The sequence below is a fragment of the Lichenostomus cassidix genome, chromosome 6 (assembly GCF_008360975.1).
Source record: "Lichenostomus cassidix isolate B80296 chromosome 6, HeHo_3.0, whole genome shotgun sequence".
Taxonomy (NCBI): Eukaryota; Metazoa; Chordata; class Aves; order Passeriformes; family Meliphagidae; genus Lichenostomus; species Lichenostomus cassidix.
Genome location: NC_139487.1, coordinates 31,289,844 through 31,315,845, shown reverse-complemented (window position 1 = coordinate 31,315,845; position 26,002 = coordinate 31,289,844). Strand labels below are relative to the sequence as shown.

The 26,002-nt window shown below is 42.6% G+C and overlaps 2 protein-coding genes across 3 annotated transcripts; both read right to left on the bottom strand.

Annotated features, from left to right (window-relative positions):
* Window positions 1–1,464: 1,464 nt before the first annotated feature.
* KIFBP (kinesin family binding protein) lies at window positions 1,465–13,390 on the bottom strand. 2 transcript variants are annotated; one of them, XM_085064324.1, is made up of 7 exons: window positions 13,009–13,390; window positions 10,128–10,226; window positions 7,047–7,126; window positions 6,742–6,925; window positions 5,532–5,616; window positions 3,634–3,743; window positions 1,465–2,900 (listed from the first exon to the last, which is right to left on the bottom strand). In XM_085064324.1, the coding sequence occupies exons 1-7, from the start codon at window positions 13,351–13,353 to the stop codon at window positions 2,022–2,024; spliced, it is 1,782 nt and encodes a 593-aa protein (XP_084920450.1). In that variant the 5' UTR covers window positions 13,354–13,390; the 3' UTR covers window positions 1,465–2,021. The 2 variants fall into 2 exon arrangements, with proteins under 2 accessions (XP_084920450.1, XP_084920449.1); XM_085064323.1 differs by having other exon boundaries at window positions 3,634–3,746; window positions 13,009–13,389.
* A 372-nt stretch (window positions 13,391–13,762) lies between these two features.
* LOC146435603 (nucleolar RNA helicase 2-like) lies at window positions 13,763–25,251 on the bottom strand. The gene is given in 16 exon segments (XM_085064322.1): window positions 13,763–13,850; window positions 13,852–14,009; window positions 14,511–14,555; window positions 14,976–15,110; window positions 15,700–15,859; window positions 16,633–16,706; window positions 17,185–17,304; window positions 17,816–17,977; window positions 18,817–18,966; window positions 19,218–19,363; window positions 20,052–20,237; window positions 20,893–21,010; window positions 22,113–22,291; window positions 23,248–23,323; window positions 24,444–24,722; window positions 24,850–25,251. Coding segments are annotated over 16 exon segments (2,391 nt in total). The 5' UTR covers window positions 25,228–25,251; the 3' UTR covers window positions 13,763–13,825.
* Window positions 25,252–26,002: the final 751 nt, after the last annotated feature.

The following is a 26,002-nucleotide window of genomic DNA, read 5'->3' as shown; positions in this document are numbered from 1 at the left end:
TCCAAGCCACTGTCCCAATCACAAAGCTGTGCTGAAAAAGCTCTGATCCCTCTTATATCCAGGCCTTCTGAACTGTGGACCTTTCTGCAGAGTTCTCACTAGGGTTTTGGTGGATTCAGGGTGTTTCTTTGCACACCGTGATGGTTAAAGGGATACTGCACTCTGCATTTCATTCAGCTTTGCAGTTACCTGCAGGTAACTTTTCACACTTACTTCAGATCAGTATTTGAAGGGGGAAAAAAAAAATTACGCTGGGATAGCCCACAAGCTATCCTCCTCTAAATCACAAGAAAACTAAGTTTGACGAAGTTGGCAATCCATGCTCTACAAAATTTGCTCAAAGGCAAAAGTATAGAAGGAAAAAACCCCAAAAAACTTCCCCAAACACGTATTGCCACCTTCTACTTGAATATGAAACTAAAAGTTAGTAAAAAAGTTTCTACCTTTTGAGTTTATGGTAGAAGTACACACCAGCTTTATCTGAAATCAGACAAAAATAGTACAATATAGCCTGCTGAGAAATGTTTCACTGACCATAGGAAAATCTGAATTAAAGATCTGATGCAGAAATGAAACTCCTAGAGGCTGACTAGACAATTATTTAGTAAAACAGAAAGAACACACCCAGGCACGTGCTGGTGCAATCTCTCCCTGATTCCACAGGCACACAGGTAGCTGGTCTAGTTTTGAGTTTTGCTGCTGCTTATTTCCAGGACCCATTTGTTGGCCTATTTGTTTGTGGTTAGCAATCGACCTTGCAGAATTCTCTGCAGAAGAGATTTTTACCACACATTTAAGATGTACATGTTTTTTTGCTTTGCACATGCTTTCCCCTCACACCCTTTAGGCAAACGTCATGTTTCACACCCCCTCATTTTCCAGAAGAATCCAGTTGTTTTGACTATTCTCCTTCAATGCCCTCTAATGTAAACATCTTCCCATCCTGTCACCAGGTCAGTAATAAGACTGCTGGTGCACTACTGCACAAAGTCACACTGTCCCTTCACTTGCCCCCCATGTCCCCTGGCACCTCTGGCCATCATCTCTTACTATGCAGTTGGACAATGTACTCTGCCTGTATTTCATCTAAAACAACTTCAAAGAGGTACCAAATTTCAGCTCCTGCTAAAACAGCACCTGGGCTCCCTGAGCAACACAAAGCAGAAAGCCATCCATGGCATCCCAGGGCTTTAAGCTGTATTAGGCAAATGTCTGGAACACTAGAGCACAAGACCTGTAACCTGTGAATTCTCTGCAGTATATTAAGAGCAGGGTATCTCCTCCCACCACTATGAATGTTTGCTGCTTTCTTGCTCTGGCTTCTGGCACTTCAATTGCTCATGTGTTTTTACTGAAGACACTCATATGGAAACACTTTCACCACTATTTATTTTGGCCAAAGTTGAAATGCATATTGTATCTTAGTAAGACACAGGAAACAGAATTCCAAAGACTCTGAAGAAATATTTAGCCAAGCTAGACCATTTATTGAGCCTCTATATCAACTAGGTTTTGATGAACAAGGGAAAAGAACAACAAGCAACATACAAAATAAATACTGAAAACAAGTTCCCTTCACATTGATAAAGTTTTCTGGGGACAAAGATTAGAAGAGATAAAATGCATTATAGTTGGAAGAACGTGCCTCAGGTTTATTAGAAAAAAATTTCTTGGAGAAGAAGATTCTCTTCAAAGAAACTATTTTTATACAGCACTACACTTAAAAACTGAATCATACACCAAAGAAAAAGCCGTGAGGGAGAAGAGGTTTATATTTACATATAGGACACAGTACAAAGCATTAGCTGGACTTACACTTTACATTTAGAGTTTACACCATTAGTGTGGGTGAGCTACAGGCCAGGAGAGATCTGAGGTTTTCACAAGGTTACACTAGTGCAGGCTCTAGGTGGATGTCCCTGCAGACACCTTAGTTCTATCAACCAGTACAGAAGCTGTCCCACAGCTCTGGCTCGGACAGGTAACTGTTTTATAGTGCCCATTGCCTCCAAGGCAAGTATTTATACAAATGAAGACACCTTTGCTCTTAGCCTCTCCATGCTTGCTGGAAGAAGATTCACCATCTCCTTACTGAGCTCTAGTTCAGTTTCAACGGCAGGGACAGCATCTGGATACTTCTCACAGTAGTCTACCAGAAATGTGTAATATTCCAATGATGTCTGCATATTTTCCAGTTGCTTTTCGCTATCTGAAGTAATAAGCTTACCATATAGTCGTGCAATATGAAATTTAGCCACCATTGCAGGGCGAAGAACATCTTCCTCAAGCTTTTCAGGAAACACCTTATCAGGGTTCCTCAAAGAATCCAAGAAGAGTTCGTAATATTTGATTGCGAACTGAGCCAAAGAATTAATTTTTTTAACTGTGTGGGAGTCTAGTTTCTCTAACCTGTTACCAATAGCTACCTTTAAATCCATCATCTCATAATAGGTGTCAGCTAGTTCACACTGAAGCTGCCTACAAATCAACAGGTAGTACTGGGGGTTCAGGTCTGCATAGATTGGCTCCAGCATGTCTATTCTACGCTTGTGCATTTTGCAGCGCCTCTCATAGTCTTCTTCAAAGAAAGCAAGTACCTTAAACAAAGCACTGTGATCCTGAACAATTTCAATATGGTCAGTAACATAACCATCTACCTGAAAGAACTCTTTTGCCTCCTGAACATAGTTCTGACCAACCAGGAAGATTTCTCTGGCTTCTTGAAAATCTAAAGGATATACACTGCTCACTTTCTCCTCCATGGCTAAGACAGAGTCACATATATCACTTGTCCCAAAAAGGACAGCTTTTTTCCTGCCCTTCTCTTTTTCATCCTCTTCTTTTTTCCTTTGGGCTTTAAGTTCCAATTGCCTGTCTGGATCGAGCTCTCCTATGTTATCCTGAAATGAGAAAGCATGCTAATTAAAAATGCATCTGGCTTTTAAAGCAAGATTTACACTGAATTAAGTTTATTTATGAATCACCTTTGAAATATAAACTAGCGAGCAACAAGACAAAAGAGAAATTATTGATATATTAGGCCTTATATTCACAAAAGAATCATGTAAATTACAGTGTCAATTCTGTAAAAACATAAAACTAACATATTTCAGTCTCCCTACCCTGTGTGACAAAATAGCCAAAGCAATAAATGTTAAGCCCAAGGGCTCTGCTTCTACAAAGCTCTTCAGCAAATGCTGTTTTAAACATTTGAAGGAACACTTAAATGAATTAACTGAATCAATCTGAATTAATCAAATGCTTAAATGAATGAGCACACAAAACTATTGCATATTAAGACGATGTTCTTACTAGCAGTTAAATAAGAAGGAATCTATCAAACCTAGCTGCAAGAAAATGCAGCAGAGAGGAGGAAAACTTGTGAAGTTGCTATAAAAGCAGTGCACTGATCACTCGACAGAGCTGATCTTCTATCTGTGCTTACTCTTAAGTGCTGCTTTTAAGTCAAAGCATACCATGAAACACTTGCTACACTGCAAGCATCTGTTGTATTATTCACTGGGCAATTGCTTATTCCTTGTTACCAACTGCAAATTGATTCCTGTTGCAAACATCAAAGCAGACTTTGTTTGCTGATAGACAATGACAGCTACAGAACAGATCTTCTGTTACCTCAAGCAATTTTCGAGCACTTTGCAGAAGATTCAGGCAATATTTAATCCAACACCTTGCAATTTCAGCTTTCCTCTCTGGAAGATCCTGTTGGTCTGGTTCTGTTTCATCTCCTGAATGGACATAAACATACAACTTTAAGAGAACTCCAGCACTCCAGCAAGACCCTCAAATGTTACATGCAAAGAATATGATACTTGCATTTAATATTTCCTTGTAGTTAGACAGAAATATGTTCTCCATGTTAGTTTATGTAATAGTTCTGCAAACTGTCATTTCTAGTAGAAACCCACATAGATTAACACGGACTCGTCATACATGAATTCTTAAAATAAATAGATCATAATGTATCTTTAAAAAGACCTTTCATCTTCGAGGTGTTTTACTGGAAAAGGTTTGCAGGTCTCTTTGTAGTAAGAGAAAGAAATCAGGATAATTTATTTTCTGAGATTCAGCTGCCTGCCCAGTAATTGTTTCTGAGGATGATAAGGGCATTCGTATTGCAATAAGCCCCAGAATTGCTACCAAAAAAGGGAACAAAGTAGGGGAAACTGCTTTTGGTTACGCTACCTGGTACAAACACAAGATTTATTAGCTCTACAACTTCTGTATTTTTCTCCCCACAGTCTCCCCACTATCATAAATAGCAGTACTGCTGATGTCTCAAGACAACATTTTCATAAACCAAATGGATTTCAATGAAAACTCATTTCCTAGTCCCCATGCAGAAGGCAGTGAGTTAGCTGAACAAAGAGAGGACATTCCTACAGGACAGCAGCACTTCTGTTCACCAAATAAAAAGCCAACTTCAGACCCAGACCCACTGCATTCATTATCTTTCATTAGAGACAACCAATTTCTTACTAAGGAATTAAGAAGTGTTGCTAATCTAAGAAAAGGCACATTTATGAAATCTCTCTGTGTTAGTTTATATTCCAATTAACAGGCTAAAATGAATGTGCTTGAGAGCGGCCGATGCTGACTGTATATTGGTCTTTCTGTAAGTTAGAACCTTCTGCAAGTCCACAGCCCAGCTCTCTGTACCATGAACAGAAATTGAAGGTGTAATAGGCAATTATTCACCAAGACAAACAGGAATATCACTACTCCTATTTGGTGTAGGAAGAAGTCAAGATAGAACTTAGTTGACTTGTACTTGCTCCCTCTACACGAATTAAAGCTTTATTGACAGGAAGCTTCCACTTGCCCAAGACAGGCACAGAAGACTGTGCTGTAGATAAGCAAAGACTAAGCCTAAAACAGAGCACTGACACTATCATGTAACCACAGGTCCTTAAAACTAGGGTCAGTTCTCTAAAAGTTTCTTTTACTGATACTCACACTGAACTGACAAGTTGTTCCTTTGCATCAATGCCCAAAAAACAAGGAGGGCAGCTGCAACTCCAAAAGTAGCCGTTGATGAGGCTGCAGCATCCAGCAATAGAAGACAATACAAGTACCTTCTGGATTTTGTGGTTTTAAGAGCTGCAGTTTTCCTCTTTTAAAGCTATTCCCAGGAATCATCTGGTTCGGTTCTATGAATCACTGCCCTCTGATTTCTGAGGTAAACTGCATTTTTAGTACATGTACAGGCCAAATGAATGAACAGAGACTGCTCCACTGTTGAAGTGGATATTGTTTTAAATTTCACTATGCTGATATGCTTTCTGAAACATCAGCAACAAGCACTTGAGTTTTTCTCACAGGATCTGCTCGTAGCCAATCCTAAGCCGTAGGAGCAGCAGCTTTTCAGAAATATTTGACTTTATTTAAAAAGATTTTAGAAAATCAACACTGGGATAAGTTTTGTACATGTTGTTAAACATCATTATGTGTTTATGTTTAAAACTGATGTTTAATTCACTGTAATTTTATTGAAAACTTTTTTATAAACTTACCATCTTCAGCAGATGGTACTTGTCCAGCTTGGCTAAAGATGACACTGGCTGCTGCTAGACAGTGTCGAGCCTCCATAAAGCATTCCTGAAACAGAAACAGCAGCATTCAGCAGTGATGTGAGCAGCCCAAGCACTGCTCTCACTTGGCCCAAGTCCCTCACCTCAGAGAGTGAACACACATGATCACAAGAGAAATGACAGAGACTCTGAAGCATCCAGTCACTGGAACAAAACACACTATTTTTCCATACCTGGTACTGAATACAGTATTTTCTAACTAACTGTTTTTTCCTGTACCACAGCCATAACAGCAAGCCTTATTTTAATATTAGCTATGCACACTGAACATTCTGACTGCTCTGCTCTCTGCTACTCTCGCTGCCTTGAGAGGAAGGAAGTGATGCCTTGTGGCAAACACTGTCACAGGGTGTTAGTGGGAACAAGCCGGACATACAAGTCAACATCATGAATCAGATCTAGATTCCTTTACCCATATTTGGCAGTGCACTGTTAAATAATCAATGCAGCTATCAATGTTTTTGCTATCAATGCAGCAAAAACATATGGAAATTACTAGTTACTATTGAAATTAGCATTAACTGGCTTAGGTATGGCAGGAATATTTTTAAGCATCAGAATAGAGCATCTAAACAGCCTATACAGAAATTCCTAAATAAATCTGAAGCACTTCCTAACAATAGATTGCTTAGAATCAACACGTGGCAAATAGCTACCAACTTATATATTCACTTTAATGTCCACATATGCTCAAACAAGTCTTGAGCATGTGCTAAGGTACAAAGGACAGTAATTTATAGTAAACAATGAGCTGTATGTTGGCCCTCAGATGTTTGTTTTCACACTTTATAGTAAGAAAACAATATCAGATAGAATTTTAAATTAAATTATTATAACCTTAAAGGTTTACTTACGAACATCACATCATTGCTAATATTTCATTAGCTTCAGAGCTTTTCTCATGTCTACACCCCTGTTCACCTTGCTTGTTGCCATCGCAACACCACAGGAAAGCCACCATGTCCTCTTCAGAAAAAACTGACAGATGCTTTGTGTCAGAAGAGAACTTGTGGTTTTATAGGTGCACATTTTCAATTCAGAATGAAGCCCTATCTCAAAGAGCTGTTTAAACAACTGATTTAGTCAACAGTTACATTAATAATTACAGCAGAAAAAACATTAGATATATTACCTTGGAGAGATAGTACTGTGACAAAGTGGCAGCATTGCGTGCCCACTCTACTGGGTAGTAGCCACAGTACTCAAGCTGTCGTTTCAGAGTAGTATGGCAGTACTGAGCAGCCTTCTCAATCATGTCCAGGTGCTGGTAGACTTGTGCCAGGTAATACAGAGTATGTGTGTAGGCTTTTTCAAATCTGGAAAAAAAACCAACAGTCTCTTTAGGTTTTGGTTTTTGTCCCCCTCTCCCTAAATACCACCTCATAACTTGAAAAAAAAAAACCAAACCAAAACGTAGGTATGCTGCTCCACACCCACCTTTTGGATCTTTCTTGGTCTGTGAGTTTTTCTTCTTCTGCCATGAAATGTTCACTGGGATCCAGGGGAGGATTTCCATCCTGCAAGGTTACATGATCCATTCAGCAAACTACATTTCTTACTCTGTGGCACAGTGCTCCCTCTCCTGGCTGCACATCATTTACCATTTGCCTATCCCAAATTCAACAAAGCTTCACCTAACGCATCTCAATGCCTCATCTCCAGGCAATTCCACAACACTCAGGAACTTTAAAGGGTGAAAGTCACAATTCCACATGGAATGACAAGGTTCACAGCTTGTAAAAGACTTCTGCTTATGTACTTTAAAGCAACGTGTGCTGCTTGCACCAGAGATATTCAGCCTGGATTCTACAGGACTCTAGTGGGCATCTGTATTTTGTACAATAACATACTGGGTTTTGAGGCATCAATATAATACCAAGCATGCCTGCAAGTGTGAAATATTTGTTTGCCCAGCTGCACTGATCAGTAGCAAGAAAACATCCTGCAGGAAGTACTGCAGAGAACATGAAGTGCAGAGTGCTCAGCAGACCTGCTGTGAAGATTAACCACTGTGAAGCGACTCCCGCTATCCATGAGCTGGCAAGACCATTTACTCAGACATACAAATGAGACAACAGGCAATGTCTTTGGAGGATGAAGCTGCTAAACCTTCCTATCAGGCAAGTTATTAAACATGGTAGTTCACATCACTGGAAGCACCTTTTTGTTTTTCAAACCATGAATTCTGTCAGAATCCTTACAGGGACAACTATACACCTTTTGGCATTGCTGTATTCAACTTTGCCTTAAGACAACTGTCAACAATGTTACCAGACAGCTCACAAGCAACCCCAACAGATTAACACTGCTTATGGCAGAGCTTCATTAGTCCGTATTTATCTCATTTCCTTTGCAATTGTGAACACCTTCAGATGCCAATTTCAAATGAAGCTGTCTTTTAAAGGGGGTTTTCTCCCATTACGCAGTGCATCCTGGAGGATGTCCAATGTGTCTGCCAGCAACAAAGTCCAGGTTAGTATGCAGCTTTTCAGGCCCTTTCCTAACCCCATTTGTTTCTTAGCCAAAGAGAAAGTAAGACAACAAATAAAAATCAGTTTAGATAAATACTTTCCGTAAGTTAATACAAACTTAGGCAGGAACAGGAACAAGGGCAGCGAATACACTCACTTTACAGGGAAGAAAATATACTCCATTTGTACTGCTTCTCATTAAAAATCCCTGAATGGACTTGTTTATTTGCTTTTAATAGAAGTGTTTTATTCATCTTAAAAATGAACAAATGTACCTGAAACAGATAGTGACAAATAAAGTGCGCTTAACCTACCAGAGCTGTGTAGATTTTTGCATACGATCTTTTAATCTTTAGTTTTTTGTTTATACCTCATTAGTTTAAGATGTGAATTTATAACCCTTCCTCTTGTTTTCTTTAGATACAAACCTTCTAAACAGATTTGAAGTATGTTCTCGCAAGATCAGACCTATTCCTGCAAAGGAAGCAGCTGAAATGACACAGTAAGCAAAACTCTCATCTCCTTCCTGTATGTACAGATCTTTCTCTGATGTCAAGCATTATGCCTTTACTTATCCGTAGAAAGAGCTCTGCAACTCTCCTTTCTAGGTGGCCTTCATTAGCCCAAGCTCCTTGCCTTGGTTTTGCTTCAGGTGGGGGAAATCACCCTATTCAATTTTTAAGTTAATTAGACCCAGTTACCAAAAAGCTAAGCTCAGGAAAACGTCTCCATCGTTAACAGTTTACCAAAGTCATCCTGATAGCCTAAAAATGGGGAATTTTAAGAAAAGTATATTCACATATTTATAATTTGTGAAAGACAAAATGTTGGCATCATTGTATAAATCTGTAGTTTCTTCTAAAAGAAAAACTTAAAGCATAGCTATGTTTGATTACCTAATGCCTTGAACTGTGACAATAAGGTTGGGGGGAAAAGTGTGAAAAGTGATCTGATGTGGACTCATTGACAGACACGTATGTACAGCCCAATCAGGCAGCAAAGCCCCAGAACAAATATTCAGTAACTGCAACTAACAAAAATTACCAGTTTCAGAAAAGTCTACAGAGAAAATGTGAAGTACTAAGCAGCACTGTTTAATCCTCTATACTATAGTACCAGTTCAATTTCATAATCACTGCAGCAAGTGCCAGAAGCTTTTGGAGGTCATGTGATACCTGGGGCTAGGTATAAATATCAAAGTTGAACACCAGAAATTAATTACAGGGAGGGTCTGTAGAGAGATGTAGTATCTTTACTTAGTTCAGCCAATTCAGAGGGCAAAAAATAGACTGACAAGCTTTTCAGCACAAGTGGGACTATCTTCTGTATCCATTACTTCTCCTATCACTGTAGGCCAGCATGGCCTACGTGAACCTGTAATTTTTTGGAACTAAGGTCTGTCCAACCTATTCAGCTGTCCTGAGACACAGCTACTGGTTCTTGAGCACCACAAATGTTTTTAGCTGACTCCAGAACCGTCCCTGAGGCAAGTCAGTGTAGAAACAGCTTTGCAAAGAGCTTAAAAATAGCACAAGGGAGTCTTTGTAGGATACACAGCAGAATCCACAGCTCAAAAGGTTGTTTAATATGCATGAGAGGGTTAGCTGTTTGTAAGATTGTCCTCTTGGATGTGGAACTAAACGACTTGCCCCTGCAAAACACTGCACAGCCACAGCAAACCACGCAAATATTAGCTTCCTTTTCCCACTGAAAGCAATGGATTGACATTTTTACTGCACTTCCAAGGTAAGACTTAATAACAGTCCTCAAAATCCAAATTCTACCTGGCTTAAACTTTGGATTATTAAAGGGCTTTCAAAAGGGACAATTATTTTGGAGCAAAATTATTTTCCATTTTGAAATTAGCAAGTAATGCTCTAATGTGTCTTGTCCTGTACTGCAGTACAACTTGTATCCCTTGCCAGAAGTATCACAGCTGCCAGTATAAAGCACAGAAACTCAAGTTCCATTGCATGTTTATTTCAAAGATTACTTAACCTGCAAGTGGCTCATGCAAGTAAGACCTGCCACTATATCAACACAGTACCTCTTTCATGTATTGGTTATACAATGCTTCTGCAGATTCCAAGTAGGTTTGTGCAGTTTCAATTTCATCCCTTTGAGACCACAGAATACCCAGATTGTTCTAAAGGTAAAAGGAAAAAAAAACAGTCATGTTCCATTTACATTGCACATTTTTGTCCGAACAATTAATCAGTCTTCATCCTTATATACACGTGTGTTCTAATACAATGGATTTCAAAAAGCAAAAATTGTGCCCACCAATTTCACTGCGAGTTGCTCAAAAGGGATGGGGTTCTCACACAGCAAATATCACAGAAAAAATTCACCTCACGGTCTAACTTTCTCTCTACTCTGCTAGATAAGGACTGGTGTGTTCAAATAACGAGCTTTTTCCACACATATGTTCTGCATCCAATTCGTGCAGCTTCTACATCACATACAAATATCACAAAAAGAGACAAGAAATCAGAAATCTGTTAATTTTTTCTGTGGAGTCATGTTAACAGGAAAAAGATATGCTAGGAATGAATGCTTGTATATTTTCAACAACAGAAAGACATGAAAAGCACCTTTGAGATGCAAAAGTTATAGACCATTGCCTTCAAATTTAAGTTAAAGCAATACACATAGCAACTTACTGCATCTGTGAATCCAACTTTTACAGAAAGGGCCTCTAATTTTATTATTAAGATGAAGGTTTTAATAATAATCTGTCTGATGCGCTAATTTAAATGCTAGGCGGTGCTGTTACAAAATCCAAGAATGCTAGGAAAAAAAACCACAAAAAACCTTCAAAATAGTTAGGAAGTGTAGCTGTATGCCAGCCCTGTGTCCCTTTCAATGCAATTTATTCTACTATTTTTATAAGAGAGCACATCACATGTTGTTTATGAGCTGAAACACTTTGCCGAAGGCCAAGCAGTGGAACAGACCAGATTCCATTAGACAGAGACTGGGATACACAATCTTATGCAAAAGCTCAGAAATCAAAAGTGGGGCTACAGAAAGAGGCCCAGAAGGAAAAGGGAATGTTCCTTCCTTCAAAATAGCAGTCCATGCCGTGGCAACACACTCCAGACATCCCAGAAGGCCGAGAAGGAAGGCCACTGATGGCAATCACTGCTTTTACATCAGAAATGGTTTAAATTAAGTACTCAAGCCTGTTACAGCCCTTGGGACAAAGAGCTGAGGGCTCATTTCCCAGCGCTGTGCTCAGCTCCACACCTTAGGACAGTGCCAGGCAAGAGCAAACCCGTCTGTCACTGCTGGACCACAGCACATAAAAGGCATAACAAACTTTATCCTGCTGTCTCCTGAAGGCCCCGAAACAGTGAAGTCCATGCAAACATTGCACTAACAGAGAGAAGAGCTGCTGTCCAACACACTGATTCGGAAGTGCAGTGGAATCTCCAGCCCTGAGCCACAAGAGCCACATCTTCCCAGAACATGTGGGAAGATGTTATCTTATTTCAGCTGGAGCAATCTCCTTACCTTACAAAGAGTAACAGATTTGTAGCAGCATACCCAAACCCTCACACTGAAGGACAAGGAGCAGATGTAACCTCACTGTTCCAGACAACTCAGCTAATTTAACCAGTGTAAGACAAGTCATCGTTTCACTTGCACCTTTCCACATCAGCCCACAGCACGTTGACAGTTTGACAAGGAAGCACTATGGAGCTTTTTCTCATTAGAGCAACTATTTTTGACTGAGACATCTAAATAACTGCTCTATTTCATTTACAGTCTAGAGACAGATGATGCCTTAGGATTTTAGCTTCTATATTTTTCCATGTATCTGTAATCCTGTAATTCTGTTTGTGTATAACTCTAGACTCCATACAGGGTGCTAAGCTACTGTTCTCAGCATTTTTAGACAAAACCGTTCCTCCCTAAGCTCAAAACTCAAGGACACCTTACCATCTCAGGCCCCAAGATGTGTAAACAACAGTGAATTGTGGGGAGCAAACTTGGAGTAACTGACTTCATTACCCACAGCTGTAATTGGAGGATTAACCATTGATATGCAAATGGAAAAACTTATAAAGTATGAAAAACCTGTGACCTGTCATCCATTCTGGGTGTAGCCCCTGGGTGGGCTGTGCCTGCCCTAAACACACCTGAAGCCCCTTCAATAAATATAACTGCTTTTCATTCTCTTAACTATGCCTAGCCTCTGTTTTAGGTAAGGTCATCAAGGCATCACAGATACCTAACTATACAGCAGCTACCATGAGAGTGATCAAGCAAATGCCCTTCTGTGAATCTTCATGTGGCAAGAACTAATTCTGATAACAGTATTACCTCTCTCAGAATAAAGAGCTAAATATTACTACTTCGAGCACCAACAAAACTGTATTTACCCATCTGGAACAAAATATAATAGCTTCAAATATAACAGGAAATGCTGAAAAGCAAACGATTTATCATTTCAGGATAGTGCATCAATAAAAGCATCTCCCAGCTTCACTTTGACAACCAATGAGTTAGCAATCACAAATGAATTCTGGACATAGTGAGGTCTATTACTAATTTGTTCTTGCCCAGTTCTTACAAGTTCTGTCTCAGTCTGTCCAGAAGAGCACGCTGCTCTGTCAACACCCAGTTTCATTTAGGAAAACATATTTTAGATGCTCTGCACGCCCAGAGGCATCACCAGAAGGCTTAAAACAGAAAAGCGCCCCTCCAACAGCCACCACCGGTAATTGATTCCTTCCAGCGAAAACTGAACGCCAGGGCTGCTGTGTTTATTGTGTTTAAAGGAGCAGCAGCTGTCAGGACCCGGGAGCGCCCCGGATCTCTCGGCAGCCCATGGCAGCCCTCCCGGAGAGCCCGCAGACACAAGGCCCCGCTCCGCCTGCGCCCACCGCCCCCGGACACCCGCTGCGGCCTCCCCAGCCCACCTGCGCCTGGATGTAGAGGGACACGCAGTCCGGGGAGAGGCGGTGCGGCTCCAAGAGCTGCGTGCAGCGCTGCAGGTGCTCCTCGCCGGCCGACAGCTCCTCGGTGTCGGTGTGGTTGACGCCCAGCTCGTACTCCAGCACGGCCCGCCGCACGGCCAGCACCGCCTCGCCGCCCTCCTCGGCGGCGCTCAGCAGCTGCTTCACCTCCTGCAGCAACGCCCGGGCGCTGTACTTGGAGCGGTACGGCTCCGTCTCGGGGTCCTTGAGGGACTCCACGGCCGAGAGCGTGCGGGCGGCGCGGAACTTCTCGCACACCGCGGGCCACCCGCTGCCCGCCGCCGCCATCTTCGCGCGCACCGCCCCGCCCCGCGCCCCCTGACCGCCCCGCCCCGCCATGGCCACGCCCCCCGGGCGGCACCGCGAGGAGCCGCTCACGGGCGCGCCCGGGAAGCGCTCGGGGATGGTGCCGGGGGGATCGATTGATCGACTGAAAAAAATTATTGTAGAACCCGATTTTTTAACGCAAGGGCGGCTGTAGAGGCATGGCGTGGTAGTTGCCCGTGTGTGGATGAATTTTGTTCCTCGCAGTGCTGACTTTCCAGGCAAGCTCACTGGGACACAGAGGCCCATACAGGTAGCAGCAACTTTGCTGGGCAGAAATAAAAATCTCGCAAAACACCCTGTCATTTCAGCAAACATGATTTTTAGCCATCCGCAAAGACAAGTTGCTTTATCAAGGAATGAAGACAAAGAGGAGTGTCTAACAGGCTTTTACTGTTTGATAAAATTCAGCTCAGTCCCATATCTGTAGCAGAGGTTAATCGAGTGCTCTGTTAAAGTCCCCGGTTTCCATTCTTGAACCAGCTGTTTCTCTTGAAGTCACCTTGCCTGCTGTTTCCGAACCGGGAGAAGCCTCGTCCCGCCTCCTGGGGATACTCTTCCAGCTCAGGCAACTCACTTGCCACTGACAGCTGCCAGCGCCGGGTGTCCTTCCACTGCTCCTGAAACAAGACCAATGTCACCAGACTTTATGTGCCTGCAGGGGCGTCCAAGGTACCTGTACCATCAGAGGCAACACTGAATGCAAGGGCATTTCCAGACAAATCCCACCCCTGCCAAAATAGGCCATTAGATCCTCCTTGGGACACACTCACAGTCCTGTGACAAAGGATGAAGAGTGATGAGACAAGAGAGAACAAAGCTGATAGAAAACCGGTGAATTCTCAAACACACTGGAGAGGCCAAAACACAGACAAGCCAAAGACCACAGAATTTTGTTTAATGAAATCAGATAATATCATGGGAATGGAAAGGAGAAGATGCCTGACAGGGTATTTTCTAATGATGATGCTGTGTTTTTTCTAATCACTGTTGCCTATAGAACATCCTTATTAAACCACAAACCTTAACCTCCCAAACCACCCTATCACCCAATCCTACATGGCAGTTGCCAAATTTCAAATCACCAGGTTTTTAATCCAGCTCTGGCTACACAAACATACCTGTATGTTACTCAGTTCATCAACAGGGATATCAAAGCACACGCCCTAAAAAAACAAAACAAAACAACATTTAAAAAAAAAAAAAAAAGAAAAAAAAAGGGGAAAAACAAAGAAAAAGCACAAATTTTCAGTGAAAGAATAAAGGCCTCAACAACCAATCTTACTACATATATATGATACATATTTCTGGTGCCTTTTTTTTGGAAGTAATTCCTGCATTATCATTTAGGAGTAATGTCTCTAACACTTCTAGCTAACAAAAATGCCTTTTTTTATACATTTTCAGTAGTGTATGCATAAACAGCATACTCATGATAGGTTACCATTACCTGAGACTGAGTAGGGATAGTGAGATACCACCATTTTATACTTCAGAATTCCAGCCTCAGTCACTGAACAAACTGGCTATATGTGAACACACACAAAGCCCCAAATCCCCTCCTTCCCAAGGCTGGGCCACCTTACCATCTTCCCCTTGAGGAAACGCATTGCAGACACTTTGTTATCAACTTCCTCTCCAAGCTGTTCTTTCAGCCCTCGCCAGGCATAGCCCATGGTATGCATCTCTATTGAACACTTTAACACCATGGTCACAAAGCCCTGCAGGAAACAGAGAAAAACGTTTCACAAGGCTAAACTTTGTCAAACCTACTGCCAGAAAACAGGTGAGAAACCCCCAAACTGATGTAAGAACCACAGTCCAATCACATGGTGTGTCCAAAATTGTGTTACCACACAATGAGCTCGGCCACGTTCTCCCTAAATACATCAGAAAAAGGAAGTCCTGTACTTTTCTTCAGTCAAGATCTCTTTGAGGTCAGGTAATGACATGCTACACTTGAAATAGTACAGAAGTGTAAAAGATTCCTGGTAAGGGGGAAACAACAATAGCATGAATCTGTTCGCTTGTAAAATTTCAGTAGTTAAACTCTCTTAAAGCATCCAAGTCTTTTGTCACTTCAGTCTCTGGAGAAATTCTTTTAACTCTCATCACAAGAAAATTTACCAATTCTTAGTTTCTCCCAGGAAGAGCTAATTTCAGCTAAGGAACAAGCAACACAGCAGGAGCTTGGGGTAAAAGCTATTCAGAAACGGTGCTGAAAAACCCTGGGAAGGAGACGCCACACATGGCCTGGACACAAGCAATTCCTGCATCCATCCTTGTTAGCACGGGTGCCTCATTACTTACGGCTGTTGAGTTGAGCAGGGAGCGCTGCTGGATGTGAGCTGCCCCAGAAATGTGTGCCAGGGCTGCAGCCAGGGCAGCCACTGCCCCCTTCTCATCTATCAGCTCTTCAGCTGATTTTCTGAAGTAGTCTACCGCAGAGGGAGGAACGGCCTCCAGCAACCTACAGAGTTACAACACAGGTTTAAAGAGGTAAGAAAAGGCCACTGTGAAGTGGAGCCATGTTTAAGACATACCCTCAATTGGTTACTTCTGAAAAAGCCAGGGAAAAAAATATAGGAAACTAAGAACAGCTACTTCTGTAATGCTGTTTTTGGTACAACAGCTCCCCCCACCATTTCTCAATACACAGTGCATCCAACACCATGCCCATCATCTGCTGTACACTGGTCAAATCCTTGCTAATTATAATAATCTGTTTCAAGGCGATTTCCACCACCGGGGCAGCAAATGTAAACAGAGCTGTATGGAATAACAGCCACAATCCTCAAAAATAATACAAAGAAATGCAATCTAGGGCTAAAACATCCTCACTACTGCACAGTAAGTAGTACTCTTCGTGTAATAACTCCTTATTACACCAAGTACTTCTTTTTACATACTGCTTCCACCATGTCATCTGAGCAGACAAAATCAGTTTCCCCTCATGACAATAATTCCCTCCTCTATCACTGATTTCTGATTATATAAATAAAGGTTAATTTTTGCAAAAACTTAAGAGAACATTATGTTCTATGAAAAGGTCTATGTTCAGCACACAGAGGTTTACTGATACCATCTTATCTTGCTGTCTACACACAAAGCAGCTGACTTCTACAACACAGGCAAAGCCATGCTTGCATACAGGTCTGATCCCTTAAAGCTCTGCACTGCAATCCCATAAAGCTCTGCAACAACATTTCTAGACCTTTTTTAAGAACAGTCAGATAAACTTACTTTTTGGCATCATTACTTGAAGCTTTAATTACATCTGTAGCAGAGGGAACGCCTACACGCTTAAAGGTAATACCCTGAAATCAGGAAAACAAATTAAAGGTATTTTCAGCACTCTATAATTCAATCCTAGCTAAATCACATTACTAAGATCTCTACTTACTGTTTACAAGATCAACATACTCTTTACTAAGTTATTTCTAAAGCTAAAATAAAGCTTTTAAGTTCCCAGCTTTGTTAATCTGGAGCTACTTTACTCAAATGTACATGCAGACTTGTGATGCCAGGCATGGTCTGCATCACACATTCCTGTCCCAGCCTGCCTGCTGACATCCACAGAGGACTGCCAGCATGGGAAAATTCAGGCAATGCAAAAGCAGGGAGATGCAACCACATGTACAAACACCAAATATCAGCATTTTAGGCCTACTCATCTATGGGACAGAAGAGTCCCATTCTGTACTCATAAACAGCCCATGATCACAAAGTCTAAGAGTAGCAGGGCCATTTTAGAGCTGAACAATTTCCTTAAGCAGAGTCTGAGGTAAAACTCACCGCTTTGTGCTCAACTTGTTTCAGAAGATCTTCTTCTCTCCTCTGAAACAAACAAATGCAGATGCCGGTCCGGCCAGCTCGACCTGTGCGCCCGGAACGATGGATGTAGGAATCTACATCCTTCAGAAAGTCAGATCAACATGAGAAAACCTTACGTTAGTTAAATTATTGACATTTCAGATTAAATGCAAGCGAAATTCTAATTCAGAAGCCTAAACGTAAACCACTCAGGTTTGCACGTGCTACCCCACCCAAAGCACACTGCTCAGCTTTAACACTGCTGAGAGACGTCTTAATTTTTTTTAAATAAAAAGCTCCTTTGGAGTTTCAAAAGACAAAAGAGGCAGCAGAAATATTTTCAAATTTTTATGAAACTCAACAACATTCAGAAGGAATTCAGAAAAGCTCCACAATGTCAAAACGTTTCTTATGACTTTCCGGAGTAAATAAAACCCAAGATTTTAATCAAAGCTGAAACTGTAACTTTAACTAGGAAATTTTACACCTGGCATTTCCAAAAATTTCACCTTATGCATGAATTGAAACATACTTCTGATGAAACAGAGATATAAGCCACCATTCTGGCACCAAACAAAAGTATAAACAATTTTAATTTCCCCTAATAACTTACTTTTGGTGGTGAGCACTGTATAACAAGGTCAACCTCGGGAATATCCAAACCACGGGCAGCTACATTTGTTGCAATCAGAACTTCAAACACGCCATTTCTGAAGCCTTTTAATGTAATTTCTCTCTGTTTCTGTGGAATGTCACCATGCAAGGACTGGGCATCCTGTCAGTGTAACAAACCATTAACATGACGTTTAATGGCAGTCTGAGCTGCAGCACTTAAAGACATTTAACTGCAAACCAAAAATCCTGGCAGAACAACAGAAAAAAAAATACATATCTGATGTGAAAGAAATATAAAGCATTCTACTTTGTGATTTGTTCCGTCTCTGGAATCTACAGTGAAAGCAGCAAGGCCAACAGGCAAAAATTGCTGATTCAAGTTTTCAATGTGGACGGTATCTGGGCAAACCATGTATTCCCACCACTGCTCTTTCTCTATAAATCAGCATTTAGTATCAAACAGGATGTTCTCTAAAAAATACGCAGCACTTTTCCTCACACTCAGAAAAAGGGCAGTAATTCAAGCAAGCACAGATGACCTGCTCATACATCACCTGAGTTCCAAACAAACTATTGACAGACCTTCCAAGGGCAACAAGACATTTCATTCTACCATATTACTTGGATTTTCCTGAATGACTGTTCAAAGATCAAATGTCATTAAGAGATGGGAATCCAAAACGCACACTGATGTAAGACATGATATGTCTACTGCACTAGCTCCTGTTTGTTACAATTATTAATATAACCTCATTATTCAGCATAATCTGCATATTTCTTAGTGATCCATGTCCTGCACAATTTCAAAGCCAAAGGAATAAATTCATGTCAGTCAAGAGGATATTTGAACTGCAAAGTTAAATTTTTAGAAACAGCTTTCACAAGTCTTAAAACCACCCACAGAAACAATTTTCTCCACACAGTAACCACCTCCTATTTATTTCAGGGCATTCAACCCATGACTATCCAAACCACTGCTCTCTGCTCAGCCCCTGGTACCTGTTTGAGTGAAGCATTCATAGCCAACTCATTTGCTTCCTTTTTGGTCTCACAAAAGACAATGGTCCTCCCACGGCTGCCACTGTAGACCTGAATGATGTCTCCAAGAACTCCTGCTCTCTGAGATGACCGACACTGTATAGCCAAGTGCTGTTTGGGAAAGAAACACAATCACTGCCTGTGTTAAATCTAAGCCATGCACAGGACAGACAAAATGAACAAAAAAAGAATTTTAATTTTTTTTAAGCTTGCAAACTACTGCTCCCACATGAAAGCTTTGCTTACAAAATTTGTGTGTCAATCATGTGAAAAGTCATTCTATGCCCCCATTTGTAAAGTCAGTGTACAATCCACTTCATCATTTGCTCTCAGGACCTGCACTGCTCTGCAGAATCACTCACTTCCACAGTCGTGGCTGTCCTTTGAGTCTTCTTTCCAATCAGGTCAATCTGCTCATACTCATCTTTCATGTATTTTTTTGCTACATCATAAACCCATCGTGGACAAGTTGCAGAAAACAGCAGTGTCTGGGGGTTGTTCTCTGAGCCTGGAAGGAAAGGTCATCGATTTCAGACATCACAACAGACCACGACATTAAGAACTGGTAAAAAAGCAAAAGCTGTTCTCAAATTTACAGGTTTCCATGTGCACTAAGTCAGCACAAGATGTGAAGAAACACTGCCAGCAATCAGCTTTTTGTGGCTTTCAGAACCAAAGTGATAAGCCTTGATTTTAGTAACTGTTGAGATTTCTATTTCCATTAATTTGAGCCTTTTCAAAAGTTTTGGCATTAGTGAAATGTGGCAAGGAGTTTCACACATTAAAATAACCTCCTTCTGCTCCATACCTGGTACCTAACAGCTTTGCTGAACACCCACTACATCAGAAAAGAGCAAACATTCCCTAGCTGTCAGCTTGGTGTGATGACAAGTGTACAGACAGACCACAACCCTAACCCTTTGCTCAAGTCACCCCTCTCAGGATATGGAACACTAGGGCTTAGGGAGCTGGCTTTGCTGCTTTTCTCCCTGGTTGTTTTTTTTACTCCACTCCTTCCAGAGATGCCATTCCAGCCCTCCAGCCATCGGTCCCCTCTCTTTGAACCTTTTCCAATTCCACCTTGCCTTTTCTAGCATCACACAAAGAATTCAAGTTGGGGGTGCACCAGGAGTTTTTAAAGTAGTGTAACTGTTTTCTGCATTGTCCTCTACTCCTCTCCTGATGTCTGAGTTTACCTTTCTTATAGGATGATCCCAAGATTTCTTCCACTTGTTCAGCAAAGCCCATGTCTAACATGTGATCCACTTCATCCAAAACAACATGCTTCACACTGGAAAGTTCCAGCTTGCTATTCTGAATGTGGTCTTTGATCCGTCCAGGAGTTCCCACTAGAATATCGATGCCACTTTTAAGGAGATCAACTGGAAGACAGAAAAACAAGGACAGTGTCAGACTGCTAAGAGACAATATGATATAAAGTTAGCAGTACACAGCAACACTTCTCATTTTAGAAGCAAAAAGCTGCTGCCCTTTAATCTCCAAATAAAGCACTACATCCACAGGTAACAGACACACAAGTTAACTGCAGTCCTAGTTTCTCTGTCAGGAGTCCCAGCCAAACCTCACACAATGGTACATGGAGATGCATCAATTTCCAAGCAGCAATCAGCTGATATTAGAAACCTTCAGAGCTTTACTACATGGAAACTCTTTAGTTTTCCCGCTAAACTCTTTGTCACAGCTACCTCTGAAGACACACAGAGAACCACAGCACATACATAGTTCTCCTCTTTACATGGACTGTCACCTAGTCCCAGTCTCTATCCAAACAAAAACACAATAAGTAAGAAACTAAAAGGATTAGTCACTTCACAGAACTACAACCATTCTTCTCCATAAGGATTTACTGGAACTAAAATAATTCAACCCAGGCTGTGTGCTTCCTTTGAAAGCTACATCATTTGAGTTCCTGACTGAACTCAAAGTCTGAGAGGGCAAAAAGCCTATTTTTACTTATGGAATGCATTTGGAGAAAGTCAACTCGACTCCATTAGTAATTATTCAGCAGTTACTTACGCTGTTCTTTATATGGAGTTCCTCCATAAAAACAAGCAATTGACAGTTTCCTGGTGAGATTCTTGAAGTCTTTAGCTACCTGAGTGGCCAGTTCCCTGGTTGGAACAAGAACCAGCACCTGGTGGGAGAGAAAAACAGACAAGAATGCAGCTGTGCTTGGGAGAGGGTGTAAGAGAAAAGAATCTACTTCATGTCAAACTGCTTGCACTCTCATCTTTATTCTACACTTGTTGCAGAGGTGCCCACAGCTTCTCACCATCCCAGCAACATTAATATTCCCTGCCACCTGGAGCCTGTACAATGAGCCTCAGAGCCAGCAAGAGGCAACAAGGCAATGCGTTACAAGATAACTGAGACTACAACAGTAATTTTCTTTCTTATGTTAAAGCCAGATAAAAGATGCTTCAGTAATGTTACCACAGGCAACTTAGGTGCAGCAAGATTTTAAAGATACATAGCATGATGCACTCTAGCCATACATCCTTCCTTTTCTCCAGCAACCTGCCTTCCTCCAATATCTACGCTTCCCCCTAACATTTTATTTAGGAATGAACCAATAAAACAAAGAGCTGAATTAATCTCTTTCAGACAATATGACTTTAAAATTTACATAGCCTTTACATTTAATAAAACAGAAGCATAAGGCAGGCAACAAATCTGCAGATTATGTATTTTTGCAGTCTTATGATAAATATATACACTGCAATGCATGGGAATAGGTATCTGATCACTGCCATCTGGCTACCAGTTCCATATCTGGTACACACCACTTGTATCTGTTGTGTGTCCAGACATGGTAGGGGGAAACCCAAAAGCCTTCAGTTATCACCATGGAATTTATAGTGAAAAAGAACTTCAGCAGAAAGAGCCAAGTCCAGGTGACTCAAACATCACCTCAGAAGAGGCAGGGGACTGAACCCCAAAGCCACACGCTAAGTGCCTAACGACTGCAGCCTGGAAGTTCCCCACACACTGCTGCAGTGCCCTGACTATTCTCCCAAACACAGTTACAGGGGACCTCAAACACAAAATGTGTCATTACTGTGATGCTGCAAAACTCTGTCACACTCTCTCTCCTGATCGGAACAAAGTATTCAGTATTACAAAAATCAGTAAAGGACAAACAAGTCCCAGACAAAAAACCCCAAAGCAACAGTAAAATCACTTGCAAAACCTGCCATGCTCTAAGGTTTTGGTGTAAACCCTTAAGCATAAATTACTTTTGGTGCACGGCCTCTTCTCCCATCCTGCGAGACACTCTGAAGTTTTTCAGTCAGTGGAAGAGCAAAGGAAAGGGTTTTCCCAGTTCCTGTTCGAGCTTGAGCAATTACATCTTTGCCATCATATATGGGCTGGAAAGTCTTCACTTGCACAGGGAACAGGTATTTTACACCTCGAGCTGTAAGATAATTGAATGAGGTTTCATTGAAAGGTGAACAAACAATTAGAAGCCCTCATATATAAATAGCCCAAATACATAAGGCACACCATCTCAAATCCTGTACACAACAGAAATTGCAACTTAGAAGAAAAACGTGGATCTTTATGTTTTATTCCTACTCTAGATCAAAAGATATTCCACGCCCATAGTGAGTGTTGAATATCCACGATGAAATACAATCTTCTTTGTGGTATATAGTTTAAGACAACAGGAGAGGAAGGAAAAAACCTTTTTTTCCCCTTTATTTTCTGATACAGGTCAAGATTTTGTGGTACCTTAGTTTTGAAGGTGAGAAGGTGATGGTGTTTGTTCCAAAACATTCTAAAACTTCAAAGAGATTTTGCACAGCATAAGTGAAACAACCCATCCAAAAGAAACTTTAGAACAAGTAAAATGTAAAGGAACAAGGAGAATTTTGTCCAAGAAACAAAAATCACACATTTTACCAACAAGTGTAGGGAAAAGAACCCTACAGTGATTACTTCCTCAACAAAACTAACCACAAAGAGACATGAAAATGCTGGAAACTAATGAGAATAACCCTAGAGAAGCTGTTCACACAAGGCAAATAGTCTTCCTATACAAAACTCCATTAAGCTTATCTAAGAGGCAATATTGTAGACAGCAGACATAGGAACAGAAGTAAAGATACACAGAATGATGCTGACGAGATTCTCCATGGAAGAATAATCCCATCTTAAGGCATTTGAAATTGAACAAACCAGAAAATTTCTTCCTACTAGCAACAGAGAATTATTTGAATCTACAGAGACTGCTCATGTCATTCTTACCATACAATAAATTTAACACAATTTAGGACTATTTAGCCTTCACAACTGTCTCTGCTCATGCAGTTAACAGAGTGCAATTCTGGACAAACCTTTACAGAAATGCCTTATACCAGATGAACTAACCTGTGAGAAGGTTGATAGTGTTTTGTGAGAGAGGAAAATTAGAAAAGGCGCCTTCTCTTGCTTCTTCTGTCAGCTCCTAATAGGATTAAAAAGAAAAAATACTTAGTAGCCCTCCAGGATGCGCATAGAACATACCCTACACAGTCACTCAAGAAAAACTGTGCATTTGCTTTATGATCACAATTTAACCAAATAGCTTTCTGTTCAATGAAAAAGAAAACACTTTTGATGCAGACACTTGTACATATATGCTTGGCAAGTCAGGAGATGGAAACTGTTTGTTAAAAATCCTAACTAGAGTCCCCTGAAACCACGAAAAAAACATTTTTCACAACAAAACATATTTGGTGTCACAATTCACTGTGCAAAGCAGGAATTTCCTTCTAGAAGACACCTACGTGGTACACCATGCAAAGAGCTTTGAACTTTACACACAAGTAAATACTTAAACTACAAAATTTAGCTTTTACTTCAAAGATCCAAGAATTCACATCATTACACCCAATGTACAAAAAGCACTCTCGTTTCATGTTGCCACCTTAGTCACAAAACTACCCACAGCATGCCCTACAGAGGGCCCTCTTCCGTGTATGTACAAGTGCGAGAACTCCAGAAGTGGGAATTAATGAGGATAACTATGGCTTTCCATTACAGAACATATTGCCAATACTTCTTCAAAGGTCCTGCCATCAGAGAAAGTGACATCACAGCACAAAGTAAGGCACGTTTCTAGGACAGTGACTGCCCGTGCAGCAGGGAGAAACCTGTGGGACAGAAACAAGCTGTGACGCAAAGATGAGCAGCACAAGGAAACTGCTCCCTAAGCCAGCCGCCTTCCCTGCAGGACACGCTGCTCCAAACGCTTGGCATCTACCGCGAGGGCAAAAACACGTGGAGAGCAGCTCCCACCTGCTGGTGCTGTGCTGCCGAGCCTCACTCACAGCCCACAGCCCGGGAACAGTCAGGATGCCGGGCAGGATGAGAGGCAGGACGCCCGGCGCTCCCGATGCCCAGGACCAAGTGCCGCACATCCAAGGGGCACTGCGGCTACATGTGCCTAAGACAGATGCCTCGTGCTCCCACTGTCGCGCACCTCAAGTCTCCACACAGCACACAGTACGTGTTATTAAGCCCATTAATTACCAGCAAAACGTTAATTAATCAAGACAAACGCTATACTAGCAGAGCATCCCTACCTCAGCGTCGCTGTCCTGCTCTCCGGCGGTCACGTTCTGGGCATCCGGGGCTGTCACGCTGTCGCTCACAGCGGAGGATTTCACCACGTGCTGGGACGCGTCGCTGTCTCCGACCAAACCGTTGCTCTTCTCCTTGATTTTCTTGGTCTTCTTGGGCACGGGGGGCTCAAAGTCGCCGTCCCCCAGCCCGCTCTCCTCGGGCTGCGCCTGTTCGGCCTCGGCCTTACCGCGCCGCTTCGCCTTCACCTGCCGCTTCACCTTTTTCTCCGGGGTCTCCTCCTGCCGCGGGAAAGCCGCCGTCACACGGAGGAAGTCCTTTCCTCCCCTCCTGCCCGCCCCAAGCCGACCGTGAGCCCCCCAGCCCGTACAAAATGGCTGCACCCGCGGCCGCACGTGGCGCTCCCACCTTGACCTTCCTGCGGCGGCCGCGGCGCACCGACTCTGCTGCGGCCGGCGCCTGGGGCTCGGCGGGGCTGTGCTCGGGCTCGGCGGCGGGCATGGCTGTGGGCTGCTCCCCGGAGAGGTGCGCGGCGGTCACGCTGCTGCCGGTGCCGGGACCGGTCTCGGCGCGGCAGCCCCAGGACGCGCGCCCCGCCCCGGCGCGCAGGAAGTGAGGCGGGCGGGCAGGGCCGCGGGGCAGCGCTGCCGCCAGCAGCACCAGCGCCGGGCCCGCCCCGGAGCCGCACAGCCAGCCCAGCCGCCGCCCGCCGCCGCTCGCAGGGGCCGCCGCCGCCTGCGCCGCGGGGAGCCCGAGCCGCACCGCCCGGCCCCACACGGCACCCATGCGGCCGCTGCGCCCCTGCCCGCCCCGGCCCGCCCCTTCCGCCGCACCGCCCGCTTCCGTCAGCTCCGCCGCCGCCGTGCGCTCCCGCACGGAGCTCGCCTCACGGTCCGCTTCACAGCCCTCCTTTCACCGGCATCCCCTCGCGGGGCTCCCCTTGTTGCGCACCAAACCGGGCTCGTTCCTCGGTGTGCGACGAGCCAGTAATGAGGCACTCGAGACAGACCTCACTGATTTTAGAGCTGCAAACCCGGGCACTCGGTGGAGTTCCACAAGTCGAGCAGCACCACCACCGGGCATCTGGCGCCTTTTTTTACACACATTAGTTCAGAGTTGGTAACTTGTCCAGCACAGCCCCTCCATGGGAATTGGTTAGTAATTTCCATACAAATTAAGGAATCCCAGCTAACTTCTCCACATGCTCAGGGGAAGGTTCTTGACCCCCTAGATAGGCATCTTTCTGATCTGTAGCCGTGATTTTTAGTTACAATACTAAAACATAGTTCGGCTATAGGATACATGCACCTTGAGTATTTTGCCAACTCAACAATGTATACACAGACATACTTCAACATACTGATTTACTACATCCTTAAAGCTCGTTAATTTCAGGATGTTCTTGAGAAAGGGCTGCTAACTGCTATCTGTTCCACTGATGGGGTCTCCTTTCTTGCTGATTAGGCTTGAAAAATATACAAAGATCTTACATTGAAGAACATCCTTACCCATTATAATCTTGATATATTCCAAATTTTGCAACACCCTCAAGGGGCTATGG